The following is an 18934-nucleotide window of genomic DNA, read 5'->3' on the forward strand; positions in this document are numbered from 1 at the left end:
TTTGCATGTGTGTGGGTGTCTGTGTATGTAGATGTGAAAGCCCGGGTTGATGCCAGAATTACTCCTCTACTTTATTCATTGAGGTCAGGTCTCTCAAATCAACAGCTTACTGATATGTCTAGTCTTGTTAGTCAGCTTGTGCTGGGGATCTCATCTCCGTGTTTTGCATCTCGAATTGAAGAAATCCACAATGCCCTCTCATCATTCCAGTGAGATTCTGAACCAAACTCTAGTCTTTGGTCTTTGTGCATGGACAAGTGCCTTAATGTCCCCACCCCCAAGTGTTTCTACATTATACCTAGTATTTATGCGTGCCTGTCTGTGCCATGCTGGGGAGTCACCGACATTGTCAGTGCTTAGACTGTTCTTAGAAGAACCTCTTCCAAAATGTGACCTGATTTTTAATTTGGCAAAATGCATGTAACATAAAGTTTTACAATTTTAACTATTTTAAGTATGTAGTTCAGTGGCACTGTGCTTTTATGAATTTGATCACTCATAAGTGCTTCATATAAATGGAGTAATTTGATACTTGTTCTTTTGTGTATAACATTCCCTACATTCATCCATGTTGTATCATGGGTCAGAATTTCCTTCCCTGTTAAGACACTGTGTAGGTCTACTACATTTTGTCTATCCATCCTTCCATCATGCATCAAAGTACACTTGAGTTGTTACCACTCTGGACTACTGTGAATAATATTGCTGGAACATCAGTATGAAAATATCTTTTCATGTCCCTGTTTTTAAATTTTTTTCATATAGTTCCAGAAATAGAATGACTAGATAATACAGTAATTCTGTTTTTAATTTTTTTCTATTTTATTTTAATTTTATGTGTATGTGTATATTGCCTGCATGCACGTGCACCCGTGTCATGCAGTGCCCTCAGAGAACAGAAGAGGTCATCCGTCATCAGATCCCCTGAAACTGGAGTTAGGGACAGTTGTTAGCTGCCATGTGGGTGTTGGGATTTGAACCAGGTCTTCTGCAAGAATAGCAAGTGCTCTTAACCACTGAGCCATCTCTCCAGCTCTGTTTTTAATTTTTAAAATCAATTTGTTGTGTGTGTATGTGTGTGTGTGTGTGTGTGTGTGTGTGTGTGTGTGTGTGTCTACATATGTGCTACTGCATATGGAACTTGCAGGAGTACTTGTGGAGGACAACTTGCAGGAGTCAGTTTTCTCCTTCTACCCTGTGGGTCCTAGGGATCAAACTCAGGTCCTTAGACTTGGTAGCAAGTGCCTTCACCCACTGATCCACCCTGCCAGCCCTATTTCTTACAATTTCAGGAATAATCATAATGTTTTCCAATGCAACTTTCTCATTTTACGTTTCTGCCAGTGGTATGCAATGAATGGTTCTAGTTAATCCACATCCTTATCAACACTTGTTATTTTAATAAAAAACATCAAGTGGTGTGAGGTAATATCTCTTTGTAGTTATGATTTGCCTTTCACTGACAATAAGTGTTGTTGAGTTTCTTTGTGTGCTAATTGGCTATTTGTGTATCTTTGGAGAAATGTCAAGACTTTTGGCTATCTTTTTTGAATTTGGTGGCTTATTATTGTTGTTGCTATTGTTAAATGTTATGAATCAGTGTGCTTTGTATGAGATATATGATTTGAAAATGTTTTCTTCTATTTTATGTGTTACCTTTTCAGTGTATTGATAGTAACCCTTGATAGACCAGGTTTTTTGTTTTGATGAAGTTCAATTTGTTTTTGATTAATCCAGTTTATGAAATTTCTCTTTTATTGCCTGTGCCTTTGGTATCATTTCTGAGAGATCATGGACAAATCTTATTTATTTATTTTTTTTAGCACTTCTAAGAGTTTTAGAAGTCTAGCTCTTACATTTAAATCTTTGATCCATTCTTTTTTTGTATTTGTTTTGGGACCGGTTTTGTTATGTTGCTTAGGCTGGTCTCAAATTATCCTCCTCAGGCTCCAAGATGGCTGAAGCTAGAAATGTCTGCCTTTGCATATGGTCTCCCTTTTAGGAACATGTGTATGTGATGTCAGATGAAGGTCCAGCTTCAATCTTTTGTGTGTGGATATCCAGTTTCATAGCATCATGTGTTTAAAAAAAAAAATCTGTTCTTTTGCCATTTAATTCTTTTGGCCCCTGTTGAAAATTTTTGTGCAAACATCTGAACATTGTTTCTGTTTTCTAATGCCGTTGGTGTCTGTCTTTATGGAATTATGACACTGATTTAATTACTGTAGCTTTGCATTGAGCTTTGAAAGTGAGTTCCCCAGACTTGATCATCATCTTCAAGATTCTTTTATCTATTTGTTGCCTCCTTTTAGTCCCTGTATTTTAGGGTGTAGTTTTCTATTTCTGCCCCAAAAGAATCAGTGGTCTTTTGGTACTTGGTTCAATCTGTAGATCTCTGTAGAGAGCTGTAGACATTTTAGTTTTAAGTCTTTCAGGCCATGCACATGTGATGGCTTTCCATTGTTCCTTTATTATTTTTTAAATTCATTTCAGCCGTATTTATAGTTTTCCTGTGCAGTTCTTTTATTTTCTTGATTTCCTCCTTAGTAGTTTATTCTTTTTGATGTTGTTTTAAGAAGAATCAACAGTTTCACTTTCAGATTCTTCATTAGTACATAAAATGCAGCTTATTACAGTTTATTTGTGCTGGACATGGGGCCCCATACCTTTAATCCCAATATTCAGAAGGCAGAGGCAAGCTGATCTATGTGAGATCAAGGCCAGCCTGGCCTACATACGAGTTACAGGCCAGCTGGGGCTACAGGTTGAACATGTCTAAAAAACAAACAAAAACAAAAACACTTTTTGTATTTGTATCTTGTGGATACAGAATTTGTTCATTAGCTTGCATAGTTGTTCGTTTTTTTTCAGAATCTTTAGCGATTTCTCAATATGTAATCTCAGAACAAATACAGTTTTCATTTCCTACTCTGATTCTTTTTGTTTGTGATGTTGAGAATTGAATCCAGGGCCTTGTGCATGAGAAAGCACTCCACCACTGAACGGTCTCCCCAGCTCTTTCTTCTTTTTCCTACCTAATTGCTATGGCTAGAGCTTCCAGCACTGCGTTGAAGAGCAGTGGGTGTCTTTGCCTTATTTGTGTTCTTAGAGGAAGTTTACAGTCTTACTACTGGGTTTAATTTTAGCTGTGGATATTTTGTGTATGACTTTTGTTATGTTAAGGTATTCTTGCTATTTTTAGTTTATTGAGTGTTTTCTTTATGAAAAGACATATCCAGAGTTCAAAATTTTGGCTACTGTAGCTGACCAGCTTACTCCAAACATGCCCCATCTCTACCTCTCAAGTGTTAACATTACAGATGGGCCTCTGTGCCTGTCCCCCATGGTCATGAATCCTGGGGACCTGAACTCCAGTCCTCATGCTTGGGCAACAAGCACTTTATACACTGAATGAGCTCTCTATCCCAGTTATCCATTGTAATTGGAGAATATATTTATGTTGTCCGGCTTTTAAAATCTTATGAGGATTCATTTGTGATCTAACATGGTCTGTCCTGGAGAATGTCCTGAGTAAACTAGAGAGGACTGTATTCAGCTTCTGCTGGGAATTCTCTGTGTGTTTGTTAGATTTATTTGGTTTAAGTCCACTATTTTCTTACCTGCCATCTTCTTAGTTGGAGTGTCCGCATTGAGATTGGAATGTTGGTGCCTCCAGCTCTGCAATATACAGTATTAGAACTGTCAACTTACCCCTTTAAGACAATTTTTGCTTTGGGTGTTTTGATGGTCTATTTTGGGGTAACAGAAGGTGGTACATGCCGTTGTTCCCTTAGGACTAACATTGCTCTGGTGCTGTTTACCTCCTCTACTGGGGCTAAGAGAAGAGACCTCTGGACTTCACAGGATATTCATGACTCTAACCTTAACAAGATATGCGCAGAGAGGGCCTGGCCAAGGGCAGGATATAACACTAGAGCTATTTTCAAATCATACTGAAATCTGTCCTCTTTGACCTGTGTCACATTGAGAGGCAATTCACCATTTTTTTTTTTTTTTTTTTTTTTTTTTTTTTTTTTTAATCAGCTGTCCTGGAACTCACCCTGTAGACCAGGCTGGCCTTGAACTCACAGAGCTCCACCTGCCTCTGCCTCTCCAGTGCTGGGATTAAAGGTATGTGCCACCACGCTTGGCGTCTTTTCCATTTAACTTATCTTTATTGTTTCCCAGCATGGAACAAATCCCTGCATCTCTATGCATTTTATGTGCTTCTCATCCTACCTTCTCTCTGTGTGTTTAATACTGTGTCTTGTAGTGTGTATGAGTGTGCCTGTTAATAATAATCATTGAAGCTACTCTTCCAATGTGATTTTCTTGGGCTTGTATTTATACCTCACAGCCTCACATGTCACCAACAGATATGATCCTGCTAAAAGCTATTGGCAAAGGTATAAGCTTAAACATACCTTGTACCCTGGATCACAGCTTATTATATCCTGTACCTAGTAATATCTACTGTGTTCTATGATCTTAGGAACCCAGTAATATATAGCAGCTACTTCCTGAAGCTGATCTCAACTCCTGAAAACTTTCAGGGACTTCTGCTTGGCTATTTAAGAAATACATTTATGGGGTCTGTGCGATCACTGATTGGGTGGAGGCATTTCCCCCAAATCTGATGACCTCAGTTTGATCTCCAGAACTCACATGGTGGAAAGAAAAATTCAACTCCCACAAGTTGTCTTCCATCCTCCAAGTGCCATGGTACACTTGTACCTGTGCATACAGAAACACACACACACACATACACACACACACACAAATGCATGAATAGGTGATGTAAAAGAACAGGTTTTCTCCTTCCTAAGAAAGGCAACGTAAAGATCAGTTACTTCTTTGCTTTCAGGTTGCTCACGAGTAGCAGAGCATGAGGTGGCACCTTCTGAACTGAGCATTTCTGCAGGATTGTCTCAAGTCAAGACTTCCAGAGAAGGTCCATCTTCCCAGGGTGCCTGCCCTTATGATGTCTCGGGAGACATGCTGCACTTGGCTGCCCACCATGGAAAGGAAGTGTACACATGTGGAGAACAACTCTACTTCACTACAAATCTTCCACAGCAACAGAGGCAGTCCGTTAAGGAGGTCCTCTGCAGAAGCTATGCTGAGAGACTCTCACTTGTGAAGAGCTGCAGTGTCCATTTGTCAGGGCAACCCTTTACCTGCAAGGAAGCTGTGAAGGCCTTCCTGGTCAGCATGGGATTTCCACCCCAACCAGGCACTGATGCACGGGAGAAACCAAGTAACAGAAACAAGTGTGTGGCGGCCTCTCACCATGGAAAAAGTTGTCCAAGCAGGGGAAAATGCAAGAAAGCCTGCAGTCCTACTGCTCAGGACCATACTGTCCTCTCTAAAGAAGGGCTTTTTGAGTGCAGTAAATGTGGGAAAGCCTGTACAAGACGATGTAATCTCATTCAGCGCCAAAAAGTCCAGAGGGAAGATAAAAATAAGCCTTATCAATGTAATGAATGTGGAAAATTCTTTACGTACTATTCCCGCTATATTTTGCATCAGAGAGTTCACACTGAAGAAAAGCCTTATGAGTGCAGTGAATGTGGGAAATCCTTTAGTCAAATCTATAGCCTCAATAGCCACAGGAAAGTTCATGCTGGAAAAAAGCCTTATGAGTGTGGAGAATGTGGGAAATTTTTTAGCCAACGGTCCAACCTCACTCAACATCAGAGAGTTCACACTGGAGAAAGACCTTATGAGTGCAGTGAATGTGGGAAGTCGTTTAGTCAGAACGTTAGCCTCGTTTCTCACCAGAGAGTGCACACTGGAGAAAGACCTCATGAGTGCAGCGAATGTGGAAAATCATTTAGCCGGCGCTCTAGCCTCATTCACCATCACAGACTCCACACTGGAGAAAGACCTTATAAATGCAGCAAATGTGGGAAATCTTTCAAGCAGAGCTCCAGCTTCAGTTTACATCAGAAAGTCCACACAGGAGAAAGGCCCTATGTTTGTGCGGAATGTGGCAAATCTTTCAGCTGCAAATCTAACCTCATTAAACACCTAAGGGTTCACACTGGAGAAAGGCCTTATCAGTGCAGCGATTGTGGGAAGTCATTTAGCCAAAGTTCCAGCCTCATGCAGCACCGGAGAGTCCATACAAGAAAAAGGCCTTATCAGTGCAGTAAGTGTGGGAAATCATTTTGCAGCAAATCTGTCCTTATCCATCATCAAGAAGTCCACATTGGAGAGAAACCTTAGCTGTGTAGGGAATGTACACTCTAGAGTATAATTACACTGGAGGAGACCACCTGAGAGAGGGCTGTCTATCTGAATGGAAGCCCCAGTATTGTAATTTCCAGGGATGAGGAGGCTTTACAGAGCTCTGATAAACTTCCTGACCAGTGTGCGGCCCTTGCTGTTCCTATTCCTGACCATTGAAGCAGAAACCATTTTTCTCACCACCAAAGTTCACACTATCTGTCACAAATTCAGAGATGGTATTTTGTTGGTTTTGTTTGGTTTTGTTTTTATCTCTGTTACTGGAGGAAATCCTGAGTAGCTTGAGCCATCATTCCCTTCTGTTTCATAAATTAGTGCATGGACTTGACCCACTCTTGTACCAGAGACCCTAATAAGACTGTTTGCAGATAGCTTGTCGAGAACTTTTTCAAAGGACATGTTAATCTTGTGGCACTTTTTCCCCAGCCTCTGTAGCCCAAACCCAGAGACAGTCAGCCTCACGTTGTTTCAGTGTTTGTAATGGTCAGTCTTTGTTTCAGCTGTTTGTAATCTTGGGCTTCTGCTCATTGCCTGAGATGGCTTGCACAACAGAATTAGGTCCTTCTGTCATTATAAACAGAATGAATTTTTGGGGGGTGGGGGGTTGTGGAGGTGGAGTTCACTTTATGCATTTGCATCATTATAATGGAAGAATACAGCTCTCTTTCCACTTTGGGTCTAATTTAAATTGTTGCAAGGCCTCTGCAGAAGGACTGCAGGACTTTATGGTACTAAGTTGTAGACTGGATGTGACATTTTGTGTGTGTGTGTGTGAACTCAGGAGACACCTTGAGAAGACATTGTGAGAAAATGAAGTTTCTGGGAGCCACATGAATAGTCTTACTGTGGAGAACCGATGTGTATGAAAGCTCTTAGGAAATACAGGAAAGGGCATCTTCTGTAATGAGTCAGTATCAGTAAAACAGCTAGGTCTGTGAATTCCATTCCAGTAGCCTTTCTGGAATGTTTTCCTAAGGGCCATGGCTTTACAAACCAGGAAAATAAGCAGAGAGAGAAAGGAAATTAGGTAGCAATGTGACTTTGTGACCTAGCCACCTCCTCCCCGCCATTCATTGCTAGCATGAGGTGCAACTAACACCAGTTGCTCTTCCAAGGTCATGAAGAAGAACATGAAATTAATATAAGATCACTGAATCTAGTGATAAACTCAACTCCTAACAGTGAGCATATTGACCACTTCTAATTTAGCTCATGCCATCGTCTAATCTCTAGTTCTTTACTTTCAGGCCTTTAGTTATATAGATTTTATTTTCATAATTTTATATGATTTGGTTCAAAACCCTTTTTCTAGTTTGATTTGTGGTAACTTTTGAGGTTATCAAAGAGTTTTGTCTAAATTATTCATTCTGTATATTGCTGAATAGTATGTTTTCTACAGATGCACCATTTATTCATCTGTTTGTGGATATCTGTGTTATTTCTTGTTTGGAGTAACTGTAAATGAAGCTGCTGCAAGCAGCACACGGTTCCTGTGCTGTGTAGCTTCTTGTGTAGTAATGACTCTTTTTGAGATGGTCTCCCGGTAACCTCACCTAGCCTAGAACTCACTATGTAGACAAGGCTGGCCTTGAACTCACAGAGCCTCTGCCTTCTGGATGCTGTGACTAAAGGTGTGCACCACCCAGTCGAGCCACAGAGATCTTTGCTTACCAACCGAGAGTATATGAGAATCTAATTCCACACCCTCCCCAGTGGTTGATACTGTCTTTTAGCGTTTACTGTTTGGTAAGTATGTAGTAGTTTCGGCTGCATTTCTGTAAAGATTTATGATGCTCAACCTTCTTTCATATGTTTGTCACTTGTACTCCTTCTTGGGCAAGATGTCTGTTCCTATCTTTTCCCTGTTCTCTGTATGAGGAATTGTGTCCATTTCCTTTTAAACCATTTACAAATAAACAGCTGATTTTTGTTTAATGTTTTTTTTTTCATACCTCACCCAGTGAATAACCATATATATTTGTATATTCACATACTTTTAGGTTATATTACCTACATTATTTATCATGTTTGTAAGTCCATATGCAGTTTGGTAATATTATCAAGCAAACCCAAATTTGAAGTGTTTGCCAATTTTCCTGTCATAAATCCTCTAGTTGTGGCCAATTCCAAACTCTTAAAATAGTATCACTAGACGGTTAGTTTAAAAAAAAAAAAAAAAAGGCTGTTAGAGGTGTATTACCACTGTTGCTGTGATAGAAACACTGCCCAAGCAATTTATAGAAGAGTTTATTTGAGCTTGTGGTTCAGGGGAATTACAGTCTATCATGACAGGGAGGCATCATGGCCTGAGGTGGCTGGAGCAGGAGCAGCAGAAGCTAAGCGATCACATCATCACGCAGGTACAGGAAGCAAGAGAGCAACTAGAGATCCGGCAAGGCTTAAGAACCTCTAAGCCCACCCCCAGTGACGTGCTTCCTCCAGGAGAGCCACACCTTCTAAAACCTCCCAAAACAGTGCCATCATCTGGGGACAAAATGTCCAAATACTTGGAGTCTATGGGGGAACGCTTTCATTCAAACCACCACAGAGGCATGCCATTCTCTTCAGCCATTATACCCAGTAAGTACAAAAGAAGCCTCCTAAGTCAGAGATGATAAAACAGTCCAACAATTAGCCCCAGCTGGCCTAGAATACACTATGTAGACCAGGCTGGCCTTGAACTCACAGAGATCCATCTGCCTCTGCCTCCCAAGTCCTGGGACTACAGGCATGCACCACCACGCCCAAGTGTCTTAAGTTTTGTTTCTGTGGCTGTGATAAAGTGCTCTGGTTAAAACAACTTAGGCAGAATGGTTTATTTTAGCTCACAGTCCCAGCTTACAGTCCATAATTGCTCGAATGTCAAAGCAACAGGAGTTCCAGATAGCTTAGCATATTGTATTCAAGAAGCAGGAACAAATCATGCATGCATGTTGGTTGATACTCAACTTTCTCTGCAGTTAGAATCCTCTCGCTAGAAACCGGTACCATCCATAGTGGGCAGATCTTCCTGCCTCGATTAATGTAAGATAATCTGCCACAGATCTGGGCTAAGGCCTGTCTCCCAGGCAATTATAGATTATGTCAGATTAACAAAACTATTGCACATAGGTATAATTAATAGTGTATAAAGTTCACATTTAAAATGTGTATTTTGATGTTTTGGCACATGTTTTCAAACCTAAAATTTGAAGAAAAAAAATCAGTGAAAAATGACAACTATAATGTTGGAAATAGTTGTTACTTTATTCAGTTACATTTATCAATGAGTCAAAGAAACAAAGCAGACAAGTTATTTGAAATTCATTTCAAATATATGAACGCTTACAAAGGAAATCTTTGAATGTGTCTTTCTCACAGTGGAGGGCTTGAGGTAGGTACTAAATTGCAGTTAATAAGTTTTGGCCAGGCATGGTGGCACAATTAATCCCAGCATTAGTTCCAGGCCAGCTGGGGCTACAGGGACACCCTGTCTCAAAAAGACCAAAAAAAAAAAAAAAAAAAGCTTAAGTTTTGGTGTGTCCAATAGGATGAGTAGATGTATCATGGATCGTGTATCTAAAAAGGTGATGGGGTTTGAAAGATGGTTCAGTAGTGGGTAAGAGTGCCACTCTGCAAGCATGAGGACCTGAGTTCTGATCCCAGTACCTATGTAAAAAACTGGGTATGGCCCCAGATATACCTGTATCACCAGGGTTGTGGGGGGGGGGAGGATAGACACAGGAAGACCTCGGGGGCTTGGGAGATGCTGCCCAAAGGAATGAGGCACAGTGATAGAGCAGGAGGAAACCCAACATTCTCTGCTCCCCACATGTGTGCATGGATACAGGTACACACATACACACACACACACGTAAAAAATGAAGTGTAAAAAGACTGTTGCCATCAAGTAGTGAAAAGGTAGTTCTATTTAACTTGATTAACGGTGGATACATGTGTTGAAATATCACACGGTACACGTGATACACATGGTACCTGTGTTCAATATTCATATTTTCATTAAAATCACATAAAAATAAAAGGAGGTCAATAAAACCAGGTGTGGTGGTACAGGCATGTGCTCTCAGGTACTCAGGAAGCTGAGTTTAAAAAATCATGAGCAGCCTAGGCTACAATAGTTAGTTCAAGGCCAATCTGGATGATGCTTCAAAATTAAAACGATGGCTTGGGATATAGCTCAGTGGTAGGGCACTTGCCTTGCATGAGTGAGACTGTTTTAATCCCAGGACTGCAGCAATATAAAATGGTGGGTGGGTGCACAAGAAGACATGAAACTTGCCACCATTTTATTTTGGAGTCAAAGCCCATTTTCATTATGAATCTTCTGAAATCTTATGTGTTCTTCCTGACGGGAAAGGTCCTAAATAATCCATCATATCACCATTTGGGACAAACTGATAAGATTTTCACTAATTTGAAACATTCAGAGGGAGCATATTTATAAAATATTTTTATGCCCTAGACATTCTAAATATTACCGTTATTTAGCAGAGGAATTAAAAAGGTTTTTTATTATTTTTATTTTATGTGTATGAGTGTATTGTGTGCACGTAGGTAGGTGCACCCGTGTTGTGTAATGCCTGCAGAGGTCAGAAGAGGCCGTCAGATCCCCAGTACTAGACCTATGAATAGTTGTTAGCTGCCATGTGGGTGCTGGGATTTGAACCTGGGTCTTCTGCAAGAACAACCAGTGTTCTTAACCACTGAGCCATCTCTCCAGCAGATGAATTTTTAGCCCCTCATTGATGGTTTTCATGTGTATAAACTTTAAACTTTATTGATAAAATCACATTTTTAGTAGCCCACATTTTGTACTTGATGCATTTTGTAGTAACAAAGGCACAAAACTAATGGGTTTGCGGGGAAGGGAAAGGTTGTATGTACTGAGTATGCGTATATGTGTAGTATGTTTGTGTAAATGTCTGTGTGTGCTATATGTGAGCCTGCATATGTTCATGTATGTGTGCAGGTACACTACCTCCATGTCCACCATGTGGGTCCCAGAGATTGAACTCTGGTTGTAGGCTTTTCAGAAAGCACCTTTACCAGCTGAGCCATTTGCCTTGCCCAGTGCTAATGTTTTACAGAAAAAAAAAAAAAAAAAAAATGGCTGGCTGTTGTCTCCTCACAGAACCAGTGGTAGATCTGGAAGGGTACCTCTCACTAACTGTGCTCAGACTACAGATGAAACAACAGCAAAACAGCAGTGCACACAATAGCCTTAACCTCATTCATGAGGGAGAAGACTTTGTGGTCTCATCATCTCTTAAGGGTCTGACGCAATATGACTGCATTGGTGGTTATAAGATTTCAATATGAATTTCAGAGGACACAAACATTCAAATCTCAGCAGGAACTTAGTAAAGATAATGTGTTAGAGCTGAGGAAGGATCACATTTCAGTCTCCCTTGTGGTAATTCCTCATGTGCCGATGGTACGTGGAGGATTGGCGGAAACTGGCATGGCACATGGAGCACTTGTAGGGCTTCTCTCCTGTGTGAATCCTCTGGTGAGCCACCAGGTTGGTCTTGTTGCTGAAGGACTTTTCACACGTGGTGCATTTAAAAGGCTTCTCCCCAGAGTGAACGAATTGATGAACTCGGAGTTCTGACTGATGATAGAAACCTTTGTGACACTCCCCACAGAAAACTGTCCTCTCGTTCCTATGCCTCTTCTTGTGGGTTAAAAGATGAGAGAAATACCTAAATGTCTGGGGACATTGATCACATTTGCATGTTTCCGTAAATCTATGAGATCTTGCTTTCTGCCTCTCACCTGGGGAGTTTCCATTATAATTCTGGTACATAGGTTCAGGCCCAGAGGTTGACTGCTCTGGCCTGCAGGGAAACCCTGGTTGTACCTCCATAGAGACATCTTCATGAGAGGGTTCCTTTACGGACACTTCTTGGGACCTAGAGGTCCCTTGGCTTGCTACTGTGGCATCTTGAGGGTTTCCATAAGAAACACCTCCCTCTTCAGGCTCAGCAGAGTTCTCCTGGATAATGATGAGGGACTCTATCTGATTTCCTCGGCCTGGTAGTCTGTCATCCATTTCAGTAGTTTGCTCTTCGTCTTCATGACCTGAGGAAATAAGAAAACCTATGAAACACTGCCCAAGAAAGGATCCCAACACAGCACCCCTCTGGTGTCCAGTTTCGCCTGACTCACCCATATCCAAGGGACCATCTTCGGGAGGCTGGAAGGGCCTTGCATGGTCTTCTGTTGACATTTTTGCTGACCTCTGTTCTTTCAAATGCATGATGACTTCTTTTAAGGGCATATGCTCAGGAAAGAGGGCTTCCTCTCCCTGCATGAAGACATGCACCTGAGAACAAAACCACGTGACCACTGGATGTCAATCTGCTGTGTGTCAGAAACCCTGCCTCAACATGCTCATGGGATCCCTCAACTACGGGTCACCACATCTCGTCCAGCCCAGGTCTCTAAAGGTGTCATCATTACTCACACCTTGTCATGTCCTCTAAAGTCACTATAGACACTGAGTTAGCAAATGCTGAGTCATTGTCCCTGGGGATAATGTAAGATTAGTTTTCTGTGAGCTTCTGGCCACAACATTTTTATCAATGCATAACCTTATTGCTTCTATTTATGTAGTATTGACCAGTTAACAGAATTTATGACCCACAGTGCTATAACTCATGCCTGAATGAAACAGCCCCAACATATGTACTAATTCTAGAAGATACAAGAACACATTTCTGCACTTGGGAACATGACTGGACAGCAATGTCAACACCATCCAAGTCTGTCAATTTAAAGGATGAAATTCTCAATGAAAAAGTTCAAAAACATGAAAATGTGGAATGAAACATGTTAAAAGAAAACTTAACAAAACCAACACAAGAAGTATGTGCATAGACTTATACATCAGATTCTATGTGTGTGTCAGGTGTCATTTTTTTACCCCATTGGTCATTTCAGCAAATGACTGAGAATGTGTTCGGTGACTCAGAATTTTTCCAATTTGGAATCTAAAAGAGTATCTCATATAATTGTGTTTAGAGAATGTTTTTCTAGATTAGAAAAAGTACATTCTAGTTTCCTGAGGAAGCAGCCCTTCTTAAGACATTTCTTCTTGTGTGTGTGTATATGTGTGTTATGCATGTATGTATGTTCGTATGTGTAAGTGTGGAGGCGCATTAAATCCCGTCTTCCTTGAAAGAGTTCTGCCTTATTTTTGGAGACACTGTCTCTCACTGAAACTTAAGCAAACTATATCAACTGACCAGCACCCCATAGAACCCACCATTTTCCACCTTCTCAGTGCAGGATTACAGGAATGTACTGCATGCCTAGCTCTAAATGTGATGTGGCTATCCAAACAAGGTCCTCGTGCTTCCAAGGCAAGGCTTTTAGTAAATAAGCCATGCCTGCATCCCAAAGGCCTTTCGTTTTAAGCCTTGATGGCTCCACTGAAATGTCAACTTCTCGGTCTCTCTGCCTCTTGCTATCAAGCAATCAATAGGTATGCTTTATGGCTGACTTCAGTTGTCAACACACTTGGGAAGAGGGAACCTCATTTGGGTAATTGTCTCTATCAGATAGGGTATGCCTGTGAGGCAATTTTTTTTTGAGTGATGTGGGAGGGAACCGCCTGCTGTGGGTGGTATCACCCCTGGAGTCCTAGGTTGTATAAGAATCTAGGCTGAAATAGGTCAGAGGAGAAAGCTAGTAAGCAACAGTCCTCTGTGGTCTCTGCTTTAGTTCCAGCCTCCAGGCTCCTGCCTTGAGATCCTGCCCTGACTCTCAGTGATGGATTATGACCTGACTGTAAGATGAAATAAACTCTTTCTTTCCAAGTTGCTTTTGGTCGGTGTTTTTACCACAGCAACAGCATCAAAACTAGGACAGTATCTTCCTGATTTTTTCTTGTTAACTTAGAGCAGTGGCCATTCCTCTTTGTGAAAAAGAGTGAAAGGGAGAGAGTGTGATCTGATAACAAACTATACAAACTTTTTCTCCACTTCCACCAAACTCCTACAGACTATACTTCTTCCTCCTTAACCCCCCACACACCACATCAGACCCCCGTACTCACCCAGACAGGAGGCTTCAAGCAGTCATCAGTCAGGTCCTCCATGAACGTCTCCATGTTTCTGCCACTTGACTCCCACTTCTCTCTCAAGGCAGACCTGTCCTTGCAGCGTCCAGTGAGAACAAACTGCTCCATGATCAGCTGAGACACCATCTCCTCTTTGGTATGCTTTTCTGGCTGCAACCAGGAGTTAAACTGCTCACCGAGGCTCTGCAACTCCTGCTTTGCACATGAGCCATTGCCATGTGGAGGTGAGTGGAGCCGAGCACTTGGAAGCTTAGAGAGCTCTCCTGACTGTGCAGTCAAATCCTCTGTTGGTTTAACGTCCAAGATGTTTAATTCAAGAGCATCTGAGGATGGTTCAGAGGGTTCAGGTTTTCTGAGATGGGAAGTCATTCTTGTCAAGAAGTCGCACAAGGATTCAACTCCGTCAATTCAGACTCTGTCTTGCATCTCCACTGTTTAAACAAATGATGGATAGTTAAAAGCTGTAAGCTACAAATATATCTAATTAGAGACAAACAAATCAACTGAAATTTCTGTCACAGATGGATTCGTGGATGAATCCTAATCAGGCTTTAAATGCATCATTCTAATCTCACATAAAAGTTATGAAGTTTTTCTTTCAAATGAAATGGTAAAACGTACTTGACTTAGCAGGACAAAACTTGGTGTGCCATGGTTGGTAAAAAATAAAAATAATTACCTTCAACATAAAATTTAAGGCTCAAAGACACAACCATAAACATACAGAGAACAAATTTCCTTTTGGTCAATATAAACCTTCACACATAGTCTAAAGCATTAAACTCTTGAGTTAGGGTGATTTGTCAAAAGAGACAACAGCCTTCCAATAAGTCCATGTTTGTAATGAGTTACCCCCACCCCTGCACCATAAATCTTCTTTCATGCATGCATTCAGGCTCACAAAAGTGGGAACTTTTCCATTCTTAAAGCTTACCTCTTCCACAGGTAAATTTCAAAAGGGGCAATTCTAAGTAGCACAGGGAGTTGATGTGTGTCAGGCTCTCTGCTCTGGCTTCTACAATGGTATCTCCATGGCTTCTCCCTTTTATAGGGCCTGGCTTCAGTGATTCAATCAAAGATACCAATAGACTGAAAGGATCAGACCTCCCTGTGGTTGGGCGTGGCAGCTCGCAAATCCCACTGGGATTAGAAGCAGGAGGGTCTCTTGTTGCAAGACAATTGTAGCCTCCAGCCCCACCCCCCGATTCCAGATATCATTTAAAAAATTCAAATTAATTTATTTTTATTTTGTGCACATGTGTATATTGCCTGCCTGTATCTAAGCACACCCCTGTTGTGCTATACCTGTGGAGATCAAAAGAGGGCATTGATTTCCCCTGTAACTGGAGTTATGGGTGGTTGTTAGCCACCATGTGGGTGCTGGGAATCAAAAGCAGGTCCTCTGCAGGAGCAGCCAATGCGCTTAACTCCTGAGCCCTCTCTCCAGCTCACCCAGCTCCATATTTTTAAGGCTATGTTGAATGCCACCTCTGGACCTGGGGACCATACCATAAGCAAACATGTTATTATTACTTCACTGAAATGTAACAGCTTTCATACTAAGAGGGAATGTCAAGATTGGGATTTACGGGGCTGGAGAGATGACTCAGAGGTTGAGCACCGGCTGCTCTTGCAGAAGACCCAGGATTGGTTCCCAGCACCCACACGGTAGCTAACAACCATTATTAACTCTAGTTCTAACAGATCTTTCTGACGTCAGCAGGCACTGCACACATGGGCACACACATACAGGCAAAGGATACACATAAAATAAAGAAATAAATAAAAATTTTTAAAAGATTGGGGTTTATGTCATATGAATTCTAATCATTTTTTTCTCATATGGCTCATTCCAAACATGTTAAAACTTTATAAATTTCAGAGATTAGCTCTAAATGTTGCGGTGAACAAGGTCAAAACTTTGTCAGTATAAAGTGACAGAGAGGGTGAAGATCCCCCATGGAAGTGTCCAAAACACAGGAGAGAAATGTCAGAGACTAAGCTGGGCTCACTTCTGTGGGATGGGGAGAGGGCTGAATATCTAATTTTGAGGAAATGTGAGGTTTGATAGGTTGTGCAGGCTGCACTTTGGGGAGGAATTAAGATGATGCAGCTAAACCTGAGGGGTTTGGGCTTTTTATGCTTTCTTTTTCTTTTTGAGACAGGGTCTTCTATGGCCTAGTCTGACCACAAACTCAATCTGTAGCTGAGGATGAACTTGAACTCCCTGTTCTACTGCCTCCACCTCCCCAGTGGCGGGATGTCAGGATTGCTCCACCATAACTAATCTGGTTGTTACAGGTTCATTGTGTGTCATGAAATTCACATGTTGAAGTTTTAATTACCAGGACCTTAGAATGCGACCTTATTTGGAAACAGTGCTCAACATAATTCCCAAAGTCACAATTGTAAGTGCTGTGGGAACCTAAGGAGGGCTAGACTCTTGATGATCAAATAGTAACAGTTAATAAAATTGATAAAATAATTAATATTAGTAACAATTGATAAAATTAATAAGATACTAAAATCTTGATAAATGATCAGTGTTCTAATGTCTAAAATCCCCCAGAATGATAATATTGTAAACAAAATTTTGAATGTTGAAATCTTCAAAGTCAAAATAACTCTGAACTACAGTTCTCATGGGAGGAAAAAGTTGTATGATAGAGCTAGAAAGTCAAATTCTCAGGAAGGGACTGGCCACAAATATGCAAATGATTAAAATTCAGGGGAAAAGTGAATAATTTCTCTGTATTGGTATCCATTCCAACTGATGAAGTTCCAGATTTTAATAAATAAAAGTTCCGTTTATTTGAAAAAATTGTCAAATTTAACCATTCCTTTGAAAATAGCTATTTTTAGTAGGCTAAGAAAACATACAGCATTGTCTCACAGCTGTTTTTGTGGGTGTAAGCGTATAAGGAGCTGATGTCCGCAGATCAGAGGTAACACAGAAGCATGGTACAGAAGAGTGGGGAGCTGATAAAGGAAGGTTCATGCAGATGTGTGTCACAGCTGGAAAACAAGTTTCTTTTGAGCCAGCTCTTATATACCACAGTGTGACCTGAAACCTGTGACGTACTCAAAGATGTCCTTGAACTGTGGGTACTCTGGACTCTACTTAGAGGAGTGAGTCACCACCTCTGGTTTTTTTGTGGTGCTGGGTATGAATCCCACGGCTTCATTAATGCTAGATAATCATTCCAGCAACTGGTCTACATCCCCAGATCTAGAAGAATTTTTTAATTAAAAAAAGTTATAGTTTATGTATATAAGTGTTTTGCCTGCATGTAGGTAAATGCACCCGTGTTGTGTAATGGAGGCCAGAAGAAGGTGTCAGATCCCCCTGGAACTGGAGTCTTCAGAAATATGGTCTTACCATCAAGTTCTAGAGGGCAACCAAGAGCAGTGGCAATTCAGTACTGTTTGAGGGTTTATGGAACTTCCCTGGTCAACATCTCCAAAAGAAATCCATTCCTGGCATTAGGTTTTTGTGGTTGTTTTTCTTTTGTTGTTGTTGTTTGCTTGTTTTTTGTTGTTGTTGTTTTAAGTATTTTATTATTTTTATGTGTATGTGTGTATTGCCTGCACATAAGTAAGTGCATCCATGTTATACAATGCCAGTGGAGGATGGAAGAGGCTGTCAGATCCCCTGGAACTGGAGTTACAGACAGTTGTTAGCTGCCATGTGGGTGCTGGGATTCAAACCCAGGTCTTCTGCAAGAACAGTCAGTGTTCTTAACTGCTGAGCCATCTCTCCAGCCCCCTTGGGGTTGTTTTTTAATCCCATTTACTGGTAAGGTGTATGAATTTCAAAATGGTTAGACCATATATTAATACTGTTTCTAATTTATCACAGGAGTTACTTCCCCAAAATATTACTTATAGCTGGATTGAAAGTGTAGTTGGGAAATGTAGCAATGTGGTTTACATAAGTATGGTACATTAAGTCTACTGGTGATTCAAATACATTTGCCTTTTTGGAGTTTGAAACAAAAGAGCAAGCAGAAGCTGTTGAGGTATGTCTGGGTCCTTTGTCAACTGGTTCTCACAGACTCTTGCTCTGTCCTTGGAGGGTAAAAAGGTATTGGGCCTTTTCCTTGTTAGCCTGTGGTGTCCTCTAGGGGCACTGCCCCCACGCTATGGGATAATACCTCTTCTTGAAACAGATGCTCGTTAACACAGAGATCCACAATTAGTCAACATGCAGAAAATAAGAGACTCAGAGTGCTGGGTCCTAAAAAGGGCGGCTGTTTTATGACCTCTCCACCCAAGGCTTAGGGATCATTGAGGAAGAGGGGGTGGAAGGGCTATAAGAGCTAGAGGTTCTGGATGACTCTAGGGACACAACATGGCATTTGCACATACGAACCAATAGGGCTTGTGATAGCATGCACAAGACCTGTACTAACCCAAGTCAGACAGAGGCCCAGCATGGATGAGAAAAGGTGGCCAAGAAAGGCCCCTAGCCCTAGCTGAGGAAATACTGACAACTGATAGCTGTTGGGAGAGGAGGAACTGGTTTTCTTTAAGGGTGTGACACCAAGAAGGCTGATCAGGGGATGGATCCACACACCAGTTTATGTGGAGAATACAAATTAG

The 18934-nt window shown here is 41.2% G+C and overlaps 2 protein-coding genes across 2 annotated transcripts in view; one reads left to right on the forward strand and one right to left on the reverse strand.

The window, feature by feature from the left end:
* The window catches only part of LOC103725456 (zinc finger protein 211-like), a 9384-nt gene extending 1617 nt beyond the window's left edge, over nucleotides 1–7767 (forward strand). The window contains exon 4 of the mRNA XM_008822761.3: nucleotides 4865–7767. Within this exon, the coding sequence (XP_008820983.1) occupies nucleotides 4865–6228 (1364 nt within the window). The 3' untranslated portion in view covers nucleotides 6229–7767. The remainder of the gene's footprint in view (nucleotides 1–4864) is intronic.
* A 3880-nt stretch (nucleotides 7768–11647) lies between these two features.
* LOC103725502 (zinc finger and SCAN domain-containing protein 4-like) lies at nucleotides 11648–14701 on the reverse strand. Its single transcript, XM_029558492.1, has 3 exons — nucleotides 14309–14701; nucleotides 12418–12574; nucleotides 11648–12330 (listed from the first exon to the last, which is right to left on the reverse strand). Exons 1-3 carry the CDS (start codon nucleotides 14699–14701, stop codon nucleotides 11648–11650), a joined length of 1233 nt encoding a protein of 410 aa, XP_029414352.1.
* Nucleotides 14702–18934: the final 4233 nt, after the last annotated feature.

Source organism: Nannospalax galili, unplaced genomic scaffold (assembly GCF_000622305.1).
Source record: "Nannospalax galili isolate Female #2095 unplaced genomic scaffold, S.galili_v1.0 scaffold649, whole genome shotgun sequence".
NCBI lineage: Eukaryota > Metazoa > Chordata > Mammalia > Rodentia > Spalacidae > Nannospalax > Nannospalax galili.